The following is a 12,500-nucleotide window of genomic DNA, read 5'->3' on the forward strand; positions in this document are numbered from 1 at the left end:
GGGACAGTCTCACTTTAAAGGTCCTCCGCACGCTGCTTCAGACAAAATGTGAAGCACTGCTCTGCCAGCGTTTGACTGCACGGTTGGTTTTCAATTCAACCCTGCACAGAGACCCCAATGTCCCCTGATGTGGGCTGCCGATTACGAGCTGCCCCTTGTCTATCCATGCGCCCATAATAATTTTAACATTTCTGAAAATAGGGGCCCACGAAGGTGCAGGGCCCACCGGGAAATGCCCGCTATGCCAGATGGCCAGTCCAGCTCTGGATGCGCCCCTTGTTTACCCGTGCGCCTAGGGATGCACGATGTGAAAAATTTTGACCGATATCGATATTGCGGTTGTGGCCGATAACCGATATTAACCGATACAGATGTTTTTTTAGTTTTTTTTTTAAGAGATAACATTTAATACAGGCAATACAATAAAAAAATACAATACAATACATGTCCTCTTATTTCCAAAAACACTTTTTAAATCCCTCTGATAAAATTAGATAAAAAATAGAGACAAACTAGAAGACCAACAATGTAAGTCACCGTCAAGTCCAACCTTTTAGAACCATAAAATATTTTTTTAAAAACATCAGCGTTAACATCGGCCCAGTTTAACCCATCGGACCGATGTCCGATGTGTTGAGAAATGTCAAATATCGGCCGATACATCTGGCCGATACATCGTGCATCCCTACGTGCGGCCCTTGTATATCTATGCTCTGCTGTGATGAAATTGACCCGTCATTGTTTACAGTATAGCACATCTGCTGCAGAGTGCGCAGGGTAACCAGAGTTGTCGGAGGGCTGGTAGTGCTCCGCATTGCTGTCGGAACTGGAACGAGGAAGGAAAACTTGAAAGGGCTCAAGCATTGAGAAAGACAAGACAAGACAAGACAAGACAAGACAAGACAAGACAAGACAAGATGTGGGGCCTGTGGGGACCGGGCTTCTACTCCGGCCGGGGTCATTTCCCAGTCAGCCTCACCCCATCTCTCTCTCTCTCCCACTCACTTTCCTATCTACTACTCTCAAACTGACTTATCCTAATAAAAACAAGAAAGAAAGAAAGAAAGACAGAAAGAAAGAAAGAGTGAAAGAGTGAAAGAAAGAAAGAAAGAAAAAAGAAAGACAGAGTGAAAGAAAGAAAGAAAGAAAGAAAGAAAGAAAGAAAGAAAGAAAGAACGAAAGAAAGAGTGAAAGAAAGAAAGACAGAGTGAAAGACAGAAAGAAAGAGTGAAAGAAAGAAAGAGTGAAAGAAAGAAAGAAAGAAAGAAAGAAAGAACGAAAGAAAGAAAGAAAGACAGAAAGAAAGAAAGAGTGAAAGAGTGAAAGAAAGAAAGAAAGAAAGAAAGAAAGAGTGAAAGAAAGAAAGACAGAGTGAAAGAAAGAAAGAAAGAAAGAAAGAAAGAAAGAAAGAAAGAAAGAAAGAAAGAAAGAAAGAAAGAAAGAAAGACTGAGTGAAAGAAAGAAAGAAAGAAAGAAAGAACGAAAGAAAGAAAGAAAGAACGAAAGAAAGGAAGAAAAGCAGGCGTGTGGGCGGGTGACATGAGCTCATGAGATAATGAAGTCATCTGCATTAGTGCTCCTCTCTGGACAGGGGAGCTTTAGCGCTTCTCGCTAGCTCGCCGTAAATCCAGCGGGAGTGACAAGCAGTGTTGCCAGATTGGGCTGTTTCCCGCCCAATTGGGCTCCTTAGGATGGTTGTGTGCAGGTTAAAAATGGCATTTATCAGGAAAACCCGCCCAATGTTTCCCATAGAAATCAATAGAATTGGGCGGAATTTTGTGCTTCTAGGCGGGTTTTGAGCATTTTTTGGGGCTGGAAATCATCAGCCTCATCTGGCAACCCTGGTGACAAGTTCAGAGCAGTAAATCTGTTGGGAGTGTGCTGTGGAACAGCAGACGTTTAGCCTGCTCTAAACTGCCCTAAACGCCACGCCAGTATATAAAAACACTAGACTTTCCACTATTGTAAAGCCATTAGCAAGTGTTTAAGGGTGTGTGTGTACGTGTGCATAAGTGTGTGTGTGCGTGCGTGTGTGTGTGCGTGTGTATGTGTGTGTGTGTGTGTGCGTGCGCGTGCATGTGTGTGTGTGTGTGAGTGTTTTTCCCCCTCTTCCTTTCCCTCTGTCTTTCTCTCTCTCTCTATCCCTCTCTTCCTTCCTCTATCCAGGGCCGGTTTTTAGCATAGGCCGGCTAGGCGGTCGCCTAGAGCGCCATGTGAAGAAGGGGCGCCGAAATGGCGCTCTCCTATGCGTAATTTTGCGATATGAAGTTTTATTTTATGAAGTCGCAATCAACAAAGAGTGGCGAAAGCGCTCCTCACGGCAAAGCGCCCCTCAGCCAATAGTAATATCGCTTCCAACTGTCTCTGGGAAGTCTGTGAACCAATAAACAGACAGTTCTGAGAAAGGGGGCGGGACGAGTGACAGCCTGCGCTCTATTTTGAATTTGGAGAGAGACTCACTCGAGAGACAGAGAGGGCAAGCGCAAACAATAGTGCTGCTCTGCTGGATGGAGATTATTATGTTCTCATTAAACCACTCATTGCATGATGCAGGAGTTTCAGAGGGTGTTTTGGAACTATGTGATTTAATCAGCAACCGTTTGTGATTATGGAAAGCCTAATAGTTAAGAGGTTAGTATTTGGAATTAGAGAGAAAAAGAGCTTTGTTTTTGATCAGAGAAATCGCTAGTTAGCATGCTAACATTAGCCAAGTATGCCAAGCAATGAAATCCAGTAAAGTAGCTGTTAGTAGCCTACTCACTAACACCCACCTGATATCATAATAGGCCTACTTGCTTAGGTTGACAAGCAATGTAAAGTAAGACTGGTGCAATGTTTAAAACAATTTTAGCTGCCATATCTCCTTCCATCCACATTAATTACCTGCTTGTTGTAAGCTTAAAAAAACATTAATTTCCAGACCAGAATGACATAGCCTACATTAATCATGTAACAGAACCATGCACAGCAGACAAGTGAGGCTATTTACTATATTTTGTATATTATGAAATTCAATAGCGTGTCACTTCTCTCTTTCTCTCACCCTGTCCCTCCAGTTCAAACACATAGATAGCCCCCTTCTCATTCTCCTACTCACAAATGCACCACTATTTCCAGTCCAGAAATGAAATTGGTTTGGAAGACAGCACAAATGTGTAGCTTATTAAAATTGTTATGCTGCCATGCTTTGTGATGCTGTAGGTAGTGTAGATCAATGCAGACCTCCTTGGTAGGCTTATTGTCTACACATGCATTTTACATGCAAATGTAGGCCTACTGTATCACTCTCCTGGCATTTCAATTTCACGTTACAATTCAAACACATTGATAACCTCCATCTCATCTGGGGTTGGGGGCCCCACCACCATCACATCCAACATACCACACAGTGAAGCTACTTTCATGCGACTCAATCTGATGTGTTGGTCGCCTGTCAAAAAGAACCACAAATCCATTTGATGAAAAACGGTTATTGTTCTTGATGCTATTTAGTTAAGCTTACTACGGATATTACTCTTGTGATCTGTAAGGTATAAGAAAAGGGGGGGGGGGGGGGGGGGCGCCAGAACTCAAACTCGCCTAGGGCACCAAATAAGCCAGAACCGGCCCTGCCCCTATCCCTCTCTATCCCTTTCTCTCTTCCTTTCTCTCCCTCTCTATCCTTTTCTCTCTCCCTTTCTCTCTTCCTACCTCTCTCCCTCTCTATTCCTCTCTCTCCCTCGCTCTCCCTTTCTCTCTTCCTACCTCACTCTCTCTATCCCTTTCTCTCTCCCTTTCTCTCTACCTACCTCTCTCCCTCTCTATTCCTCTCTATCCCTTTCTCTTCTTTTCTCTCTCCCTCTCTTCCTTTCTCTCCCCCTCTCTATCCCTTTCTCTTCTTTTCTCTCTCCCTCTCTTCCTTTATCTCCCCCTCTCTATCCCTTTCTCTCCCTTCCTCTCCCTCTCTCTCCCTTTCTCTCTCCTTCTCTATCTCTCGTTAATCCCTGCATGAGTGTTTCAGGAGTGGCCTTCTCCTCCCTCTCCTGTTGCACGCCACTGGGCATCTGTGATGAGGGGTGTGTGTGTGTGCGTGCGAGCGTGTGTGCGTGTGTGTGTGTGCATGCGTGTGTGTGTGTGCGTGCGCGCATGTGTGTGTGCGTGTGTGCATGCATGTGTGTGTGTGTGTGTGTGCGTGTGTGTGTGTGTGTGTGCATGTGCGTGTGTGTGTGTGCGTGCGCACATGTGCGTGTGCGTGTGTGCGTGCGCACATGTGCGTGTGCGTGTGTGTGCGCGCGCGCGTGTGTGTGTGTGTGTGTGTGTGTGTGTGTGTGTGTGTGTGTGTGTGTGTGTGTGTGTGTGCAGCTGAGATGAGATGAGATGAGCAGGGTCGTGATGGGACGGCTCTCTTACTGTAAATCCTCAGCCAGTGTCTACACACCACTCATTATGTCCCTCAGGAGGAAAAGGGGATGGAGGGGGAGAGGAGGAGAGGAGGAGAGTAGGAGGAGGAGGAGAGGAGGAGAGGAAGGAGGAGAGGGGGATGGAGAGAGGAGGAGGAGGAGAGGAGGAAGAGGAGAAGAGGAGGAGGAGGGAGAGGAGGAATGAGAGAGGATGAGGAGAAGAGGAGGGAGGAGAGAGGAGAGAGGAGAGAGGAGGAGGAGGAGAGGAGGAGAGGAAGGAGGAGAGGGGGATGGAGAGAGGAGGAGGAGGAGAGGGGGAGAGGAGAGGAGAGGAGATGGGGAGAGGAGAGGAGGAGAGGAGGAGGAGGAGAGAGGAAGGAGAGGAGGAGAGGGAGGAGGAGGAGGAGGGGGAGAGGAAGGAGAGGAGGAGGAGGAGGAGGAGGGGAGGAGAGAGGGGAGGAGGAATAGAGGAGGAGAGGAGAGAGAGGAGGAGGAGAGGAGGAGTGGGAGGAGAGGAGGAGAGGAAGGAGAGGAGGAGGAGGGGGAGATGGTGTGATATGACTGAGGATGGGAAAGAAAAGGAGGAGGAAGAAGAGGGGGAGGAGGAGGAGGAGAAAGAGGAGAGGGAGAAGGAGGAGGAGGGAGAGGTGGAGGAGGAGGAGGAGAGGGAGGAGGGAGAGATGGCGTGATTTGACTGAGGATGGAAAGAACAAGAGGAGGAGGGGGAGGAGGAGGAGAGGAGGAGAGGGAGGAGGAGGAGAGGAGGAGAGGGTAGGATGGTTGATAATGGTGAACGTGAGCGAGGGAGAATGAAAGAGGGAAGATGACAGGGAGGGAGGAGAGAGAGAGAGAGAGAGAGAGAGAGAGAGAGAGAGAGAGAGAGAGAGAGAGAGAGAGAGAGAGAGAGAGAGAGAGAGGAAACAGGAAAGTAGCATTCCATCCATTCCAGGCAGGAGAGCACTAATAAAGATTAACATGCTTTTAACACACAGCCACGGGGCTTACAGGGGTGTGTTCTGACGATGCCCACACACACACACACACACACACACACACACACGCACGCACGCACGCACGCACGCACGCAGTCATTCACTCACACGCACACGCACGCGCACGCACGCACGCAGGCACACACACACACACACACACACACAAACACACACACACACACACACACACACACGCACACGCACACGCACACGCACACGCGCACACACACACACACTCTGTGGCACTGTGTGTCTTGTGTATAAAGCGTGTCAGCTACAGTAGAGTTTTCAAGCATGTGGCCTTAGCCCCACTTGGTTAGAAGCATCTGTAATGGTGCATTTCAGATAGGGATGGGATATCGGTATCGGTATATCAGATATCAACATATTTCGAAGATCGGATTGGATCGGAATTTTCCCAAAATATCGAATTTTCCTGATACAGACATTGAGTCAGGTGCAATGTTAATTTGAAACACTTGCATATTAGTTTTCAGGATGGGATTGTTACTTTTTTACTTTTTGCGTATTAATTGGTTTCCAGCTCTTCTGACTCCCTTTTCTGACCAAATAGTCTGCTTGTGCCTACCTCAAGGTGAACCCCATGCATAGTAGAGTAGTATCGGTATCGGCAGATATCCAAATTTACATCAGGATATCAGGATATCAGATATCAGGATCGGATCGGAAGTGAAAAAATGTGTATCGGTGCATCCCTAATTCCAGACCCAATCCAGACTAGTATAGGAGATCGCACTTCCTGCTACCTGCATGTTTCAGCCCCCGTTTCAGCCAGTTGAAATGGGAGTTCTAAAACCATAGCAACCGTTGCGGTTTAACTGACGTAGACGAGGGGTTTTGATACGAGCCAAAACAACCAAAATAGCTATTATTTCTGGTGTATGTTACATTTATGCTGACACAATATCATTCTATAACAAGGAGAAGATGTTGAGTTAAAATGAAGGTGTCTGGAACAACTGCACAAGTTTAGCTTATTTATTTACATTTTACATGATGGCTCCATGAGCACCGCCATTATCCTCCGACTTGTTGAGGTGGGAGTACAACGAGGTCCCCCCAGTCTTTCAGCAGGAGGTCCCACTTTGACTGGAGTTCCAGAGCATTTTTCCAAGTAGGAGGTGGAAGAAATCAGATCTCCAACTAGTTTGGATTGGGCCTGGAATGCACCATAAGAGCTTCCAATAATCTGCACTAAGAGCTTCTAAGAGCTTCTAAGAATCTGCACTAAGAGCTTCTAAGAGCTTCTAAGAACTTCAAAGAGCTTCTAAGAATCTGCACTAAGAGCTTCTAAGAGCTTCTAAGAACTTCTAAGAGCTTCTAAGAATCTGCACTAAGAGCTTCTAAGAACGTCTAAGAGCTTCTAAGAATCTGCACTAAGAGCTTCTGAGAGCTTCTAAGAGCTTCCTACGTGAGACAGAGCCCCTGCACTAGGACAAGCAAATGTTCTGTCACGATGATGTGTAAACGTGCACTTTGTCATTCTGAGAAAACTACTGGTAGACTTTGTATTACATCCATGGTGCCCAAAGAAAAGAAACGATGCGTCACTTTTGCGTTGAGTTGAGACAGGCGGAGTGAGTTGACGGAGAAAACCAACTAGTGGCTACATCACAAACCCACAGCCCTCTCTCCAGCACACACAACTCTCCCTCCGCACAGCAGCTGCTACTGGAAACACAGCATGCTCAAAATATGACCAATGTACAGTATATTTGGCACGCGCGTGTGTGTGTGTGTGTGTGTGTGTGTGTGTGTGTGTGTGTGTGTGTGTGTGTGTGTGTGTGTGTAGTCCTGCTCCTCTTGTGCCATCTCAACAGCTCAATGCATTCTCCCTCCGTCTACATGACTCTCTCTGTCTCTCTCCCTCTCCCTCTCCCTCTGTCTCTGTCTCTCTCTCTCCCTCTATCTCTCTCTCTCTCCCCTGGTGTCTCGCCTCTCTCCTGTCTCTCTTCTCTCCTCTCCTCTCTCCTCTCTCTCTCCTCTAACTCTCTCTCCTCTCTCTCGCCTCTCGTCACTCTCTCTCTCTCTCTCACCTCATCTCTCCTCCTCTCACTCCTCCTCTCTCTCTCTCTCTCTCTCTCTCTCTCTCTCTCTCTCTCTCTCTCCTCTAAATGATCCATTGTGCCATGCTGGGAGAGAGTTGTACTGGAGTTGTGATTTCATCTGTCAAACAAGGCAGCCAGAGCCTTTCACAGCGGCCAGCCTCTCTCTCTCTCTCTCTCCCTCTCTCTCCCCTCCTCTCTCTCTCTCTCTCCCCCTCTCTCTCCCCTCTCTCATCTCTCTTCCTCTCCTCTCTCTCTCTCTCCTCTCTACATATCTCTCTACCTCTCTCTCTCTCACCCTCTCTCCCTCTCTCTCCTCTCCTCCCCTACCTCCCTCTCCTCCCTCTCCCCCCCCCCTCTCCTCCGATCTCTCCCTCCCTCCCTCTCCCTCCCCCCCTCACTCTCCTCTCCCCTCCCCTCTCTTCTCCCCTCTCACCCTCCTCTCCCTCTCCCCTATCCCTCTCCTCTCTCCTCTTCTCTCTCTCCTCTTCCCCCCCCTCCCCTCCCCCCCCCCCCTCTCCCTCCCTCTCTCTCTCTCCGTCTCTCTCTCGCTCTCTCTCTCTCTCTCTCTCCCTCTCCCCCTCCCCTCTCTCTCTCTCTACCTCTACCTCTCCCTCTCTCTCTCCCCCTCCTCTCCCCCCCCCTCTCTCTCTCTCTCTCTCTCTCTCTCTCTCTCTCTCTCTCCCTCTCTCCCTCCCCCCCCTCTATCTCCCTCCCTCCCTCTCTCCTCCCCCCCCCCCTCCCTCTCTCCCCCCCCCTCTCTCTCCTCTCTGTCCGCCAGGTCTGCCACAGAGTGTTCAGAGGCGGCGTGAAGCACTGCAGAGCGGCCTCTACTTTCCACACTCTATTTTTGGACGCACAATAAAAAATCACCTAAAAGAACGAACGAGAGAAAGAGAAAGAGAAATAAAGGGAAAAAAAGGAAAAGGAAAAAAGAAAAAAATCCGGCAAGATATTTCCAAGCCATTTCAGGTTTAATGGTCTTTTAGGAACCTTTCCACCGGGCGTTGCCAACACAGACAGCGTCCAAAGGAAACAATAGTAACACTGCTCTCTCTCTCTCTCCCACTCGCTCTCGCTCTCTCTCTCTCTCTCTCTCTCTCTCTCTCTCTCTCTCTCCCTCTCTCTCTCCCTCTCCCTCTCCCTCTCCCTCTCTCTCTTTTTCCTTCCTTTTTCTCCTGGTGAACATTTTGAATCGAGTAAAATAATAAGGCAAAGCAGGGGAAAAATGCCTTGTGACATTTTCATTTAAAGAAAGGAGGTTTTTGTCAGTTGTGTGGGGAGTGGGGGAGAGGGGGAGAGGGGGAGAGGGAGGAGGAGAGGGAGAGAGGGGGAGAGGGGGAGAGGGGGAGAGGGGGAGAGGGGGAGAGGGGGAGAGGGGGAGAGAGAGAGAGAGGGGGAGAGGGGGAGAGGGGGAGAGGGGGAGAGGGGGAGAGGGGGAGAGCGAGAGAGGGGGAGATGGGGAGAGGGGGAGAGCGAGAGAGAGGGGTAAAGGAGGTTTTTGTGAGTCGTGGATGTGGGGAGGAGAGGGATGGAGGGGGGGAGAAGGGGAGAGGGAGGAGGAGGTGGGGTGGGTGTAATGTCTTCAGAGTGACCCCAGGGCTCTGCCTGTGTGTGTGTGTGTGTGTGTGTGTGTGTGTGTGTGTGTGTGTGTGTGTGTGTGGGTGTGTGTGTGTGTGTATGTGTGTGTGTGTGTGTGTAGCTCGAGGCCCTGGCTGCCTACAGGGTGTGTGTGTGTGTGTGTGTGTGTGTGTGTGTGTGTGTGTGTGTGTGTGTGTGTGTGTGTGTGTGTGTGTGTGTGTGTAGCTCGAGGCCCTGGCTGCCTACAGTGTGTGTGTGTGTGTGTGTGTGTGTGTGTGTGTGTGTGTGTGTGTGTGTGTGTGTGTGTGTAGCTCGGGGCCCTGGCTGCCAACAGGCCTGCTGGCTCTTCTGTGTCAGGGGCCGATACACACACTCACACACCCGTGCCAGGGCCCTGAACAAGACACACACACACACACACACACACACACACACACAGCGCAGCTCAGGGCCCTGAGCAAGGCAACACAGCACACCACAGCTGGGAGCTACAGCAGGTTTCTCACTCTCCCACACACACACACACACACACACACACACACACACACACACACACACACACACACACACACACACACACACACACACACACATGGACTGATGTGAGCTGGAGAACGCAGATCGAGCCAGCCAGACAAACAAATGGACCAGAAGACAGACAGCCCGACAGCCAACCAGCCAGCTATGACAGACAGACAGGCAGACACAGACGTATGGCCAGAAAGAAAGACGGACAGCCAGACAGACAGACAGCCAGCTAGACAGACAGACAGACAGACAGAAAGACAGAAAGACAGAGAGACAGACAGAAAGATGGACAGAAAGATGGACAGACAGGACACACAGACATACTACAAGGAGGGCAGGAGAGAGGAGGTGATGTCTATCTAATGTCTAGACAGACAGACAGACAGCCAACCAGCCGGACAGCTAGACAGACAGACAGACAGACAGCCAGACAGCCAGACAGCCAGACAGACAGATAGCCAGCTAGCCAGACAGCTAGCCAGACAGACAGACAGACAGACAGCTATGACAGACAGACAGGCAGACACAGACAGACAGACAGCCAGACAGACAGGCAGACAGACAGACAGACAGACAGGTGACTATGCAGCGTACCACAGGTACACACACACAGACAGACAGACAGCCAGACAGACATACAGACAGACAGACAGACAGACAGACAGACAGACAGACAGACAGACAGGTGACTATGCAGACAGACAGACAGACAGGTGACTATGCAGACAGACAGACAGACAGACAGACAGGTGACTATGCAGCGTACCTGTAGGAGAGCTGTAGGACACGGCTACGTCCCCCACCAGGTGAAATAGACCAAAAGACACAGACGACGGGCCAGACAGACAGACAGACAGACAGACTGACAGCCAGACAGACAGACAGACAGACAGACAGACACAGACGGCTGGCCAGATAGCCAGACAGACAGACAGACAGACAGACAGACACAGACATATGGCCAGAAAGAAAGACAGACAGACAGACAGACAGACAGAGACGGCTGGCCAGATAGCCAGACAGACAGACAGACAGACAGACAGACAGACAGACACAGACGTATGGCCAGAAAGAAAGACAGACAGACAGACACAGACGGACAGCCAGACAGCCAGACAGTCAGACAGCCAGCCAGACAGACAGACAGCCAGACAGACAGACAGACAGCCAGAGAGACGGATGGCCAGCCAGCCAGACAGACAGACAGACAGGCAGGCAGACACAGACGGACAGCCAGACAGCCAGCCAGCCAGACAGACAGACAGACAGACAGACAAGTGGTCAGGCAAACAGGCAGTCAGGCAGTCAGGCAGACAGACAGCCAGACAGACATACAGGTGACTATGCAGACAGCCAGACAGACAGACAGACAGACAGCCAGACAGACAGACAGGTGACTATGCAGACAGACAGACAGACGGTTATCTAGTCTACCTGTAGGAGAGCTGTAGGACACGGCCACGTCCCCTGCCAGGTCGGCCGGCAGGTAAGGTCCGTTCAGGTACGCCGAGAAGGACACCGAGCTCTGAGCCCCGCTGCCTGCAAACACACATCACACACTGTTACATACTCCATAACATAGTACATACTGCACTGCAATACACATCACACACTGTTACATACTCCATAACATAGTACATACTGCACTGCAATACACATCACACACTGTTACATACTCCATAACATATTACATACTGCACTGCAATACACATCACACACTGTTACATACTCCATAACATAGCACATACTACACTGCAATACACATTACACACTGTTACATACTCCATAACATAGTACAAAGAAACCCCATTAAAACACAGTTTTACACTTTCTCATGTCAACCCCAGAGAATTGGCGCAGTACGGCAGCCTCCACAGCTAGTGTGTGAATGAATGTGGGAATGTGTATGTGTGTGTGTGTATGGGTATGTATTTGAAAGTGCTTTGAGTCAACTTCATAGTTGTGATACGGTGCTATATAAATACATGTTGTATTGTATTGGCATATATAGGCAGCCGTGGCCTGGTGTTTAGAGAGTTGGTCTTTCAATCTAGGGGTTGCCGGTTCGAATCCTCCCCTGACCTCTTCCTACATCTCCATCCATGGCTGAAGTGCCCTTGAGCAAGGCACCTAACTAACCCCACATTGCTCCAGGGACTGTAACCAATAACCTGAAAAAATAATAGTTGTAAGTGGCTTTGAATAAATGAAAGCGTATGCTAAGTGCAATGTAATGTAATGTGATGTATTGTACTGTCCTGTTACACACCCATTAACATATCTCCTTACAAACCTTCATTTATGAACTTGTGTGATACCGCACCATTTCATCATTTATTTTACTTAATTATTTACTAAGTATTTATAATGCTTTTCATTATTATTATAAAGTGTTACCAAACATTATTTAACCGGAAGGGAGGTGTTAAATTAGCTAATTTCCAGAGATGGTGAAATACCGCTACTCCGCTTGGTCTGTACAGTGTACTGTATATTCCAGCCCATATCTCATGCTTCTAGTTATGTCCTCATTTGTACTCCGGATAAAGGCATCTGGTGAAAATAAGCCAATGGAATGTAGCATAACATATCTTGCGAATGTGAAATATCAACCGTAGCCCCTTAATGCACGCCGTACCTCCTGTGGCACATTGTAATAGACATTGAAAGTTAACTACTATAGTAATACACTACTATGACAGTTCATGGGGCCTTTGGTAATACATTACGACTTGGTCATTGCCATTCTGGTATAGGGCTGTCCCTAAAGATTATTTTCCTCCCGATTATTCTATCAACTATTTTTTTCGAATAGTCGCGATTATTATTTTTTTTTGGAAGGGAAAAACTGTGATATGCCACTTAATTTTGACCTGAAAAATAACAGACAAATAAAGCAGAGTGCACCTAGGGCCTATTAGGACAATGATTTCTTAAAAAAAAAAAAGAAAAAA

General features: G+C 48.5%; 1 protein-coding gene across 1 annotated transcript in view; it reads right to left on the reverse strand.

Moving 5' to 3' along the window:
• Positions 1 to 12,500, reverse strand: part of bbs9 (Bardet-Biedl syndrome 9) — a 113,993-nt gene that overhangs the window by 9,103 nt on the left and 92,390 nt on the right. The window contains exon 14 of the mRNA XM_063198409.1: positions 10,981 to 11,085. Coding sequence (XP_063054479.1) covers positions 10,981 to 11,085 — 105 coding nt within the window. The remainder of the gene's footprint in view (positions 1 to 10,980; positions 11,086 to 12,500) is intronic.

This window comes from Engraulis encrasicolus, chromosome 5, assembly GCF_034702125.1.
Source record: "Engraulis encrasicolus isolate BLACKSEA-1 chromosome 5, IST_EnEncr_1.0, whole genome shotgun sequence".
Lineage (NCBI taxonomy): Eukaryota > Metazoa > Chordata > Actinopteri > Clupeiformes > Engraulidae > Engraulis > Engraulis encrasicolus.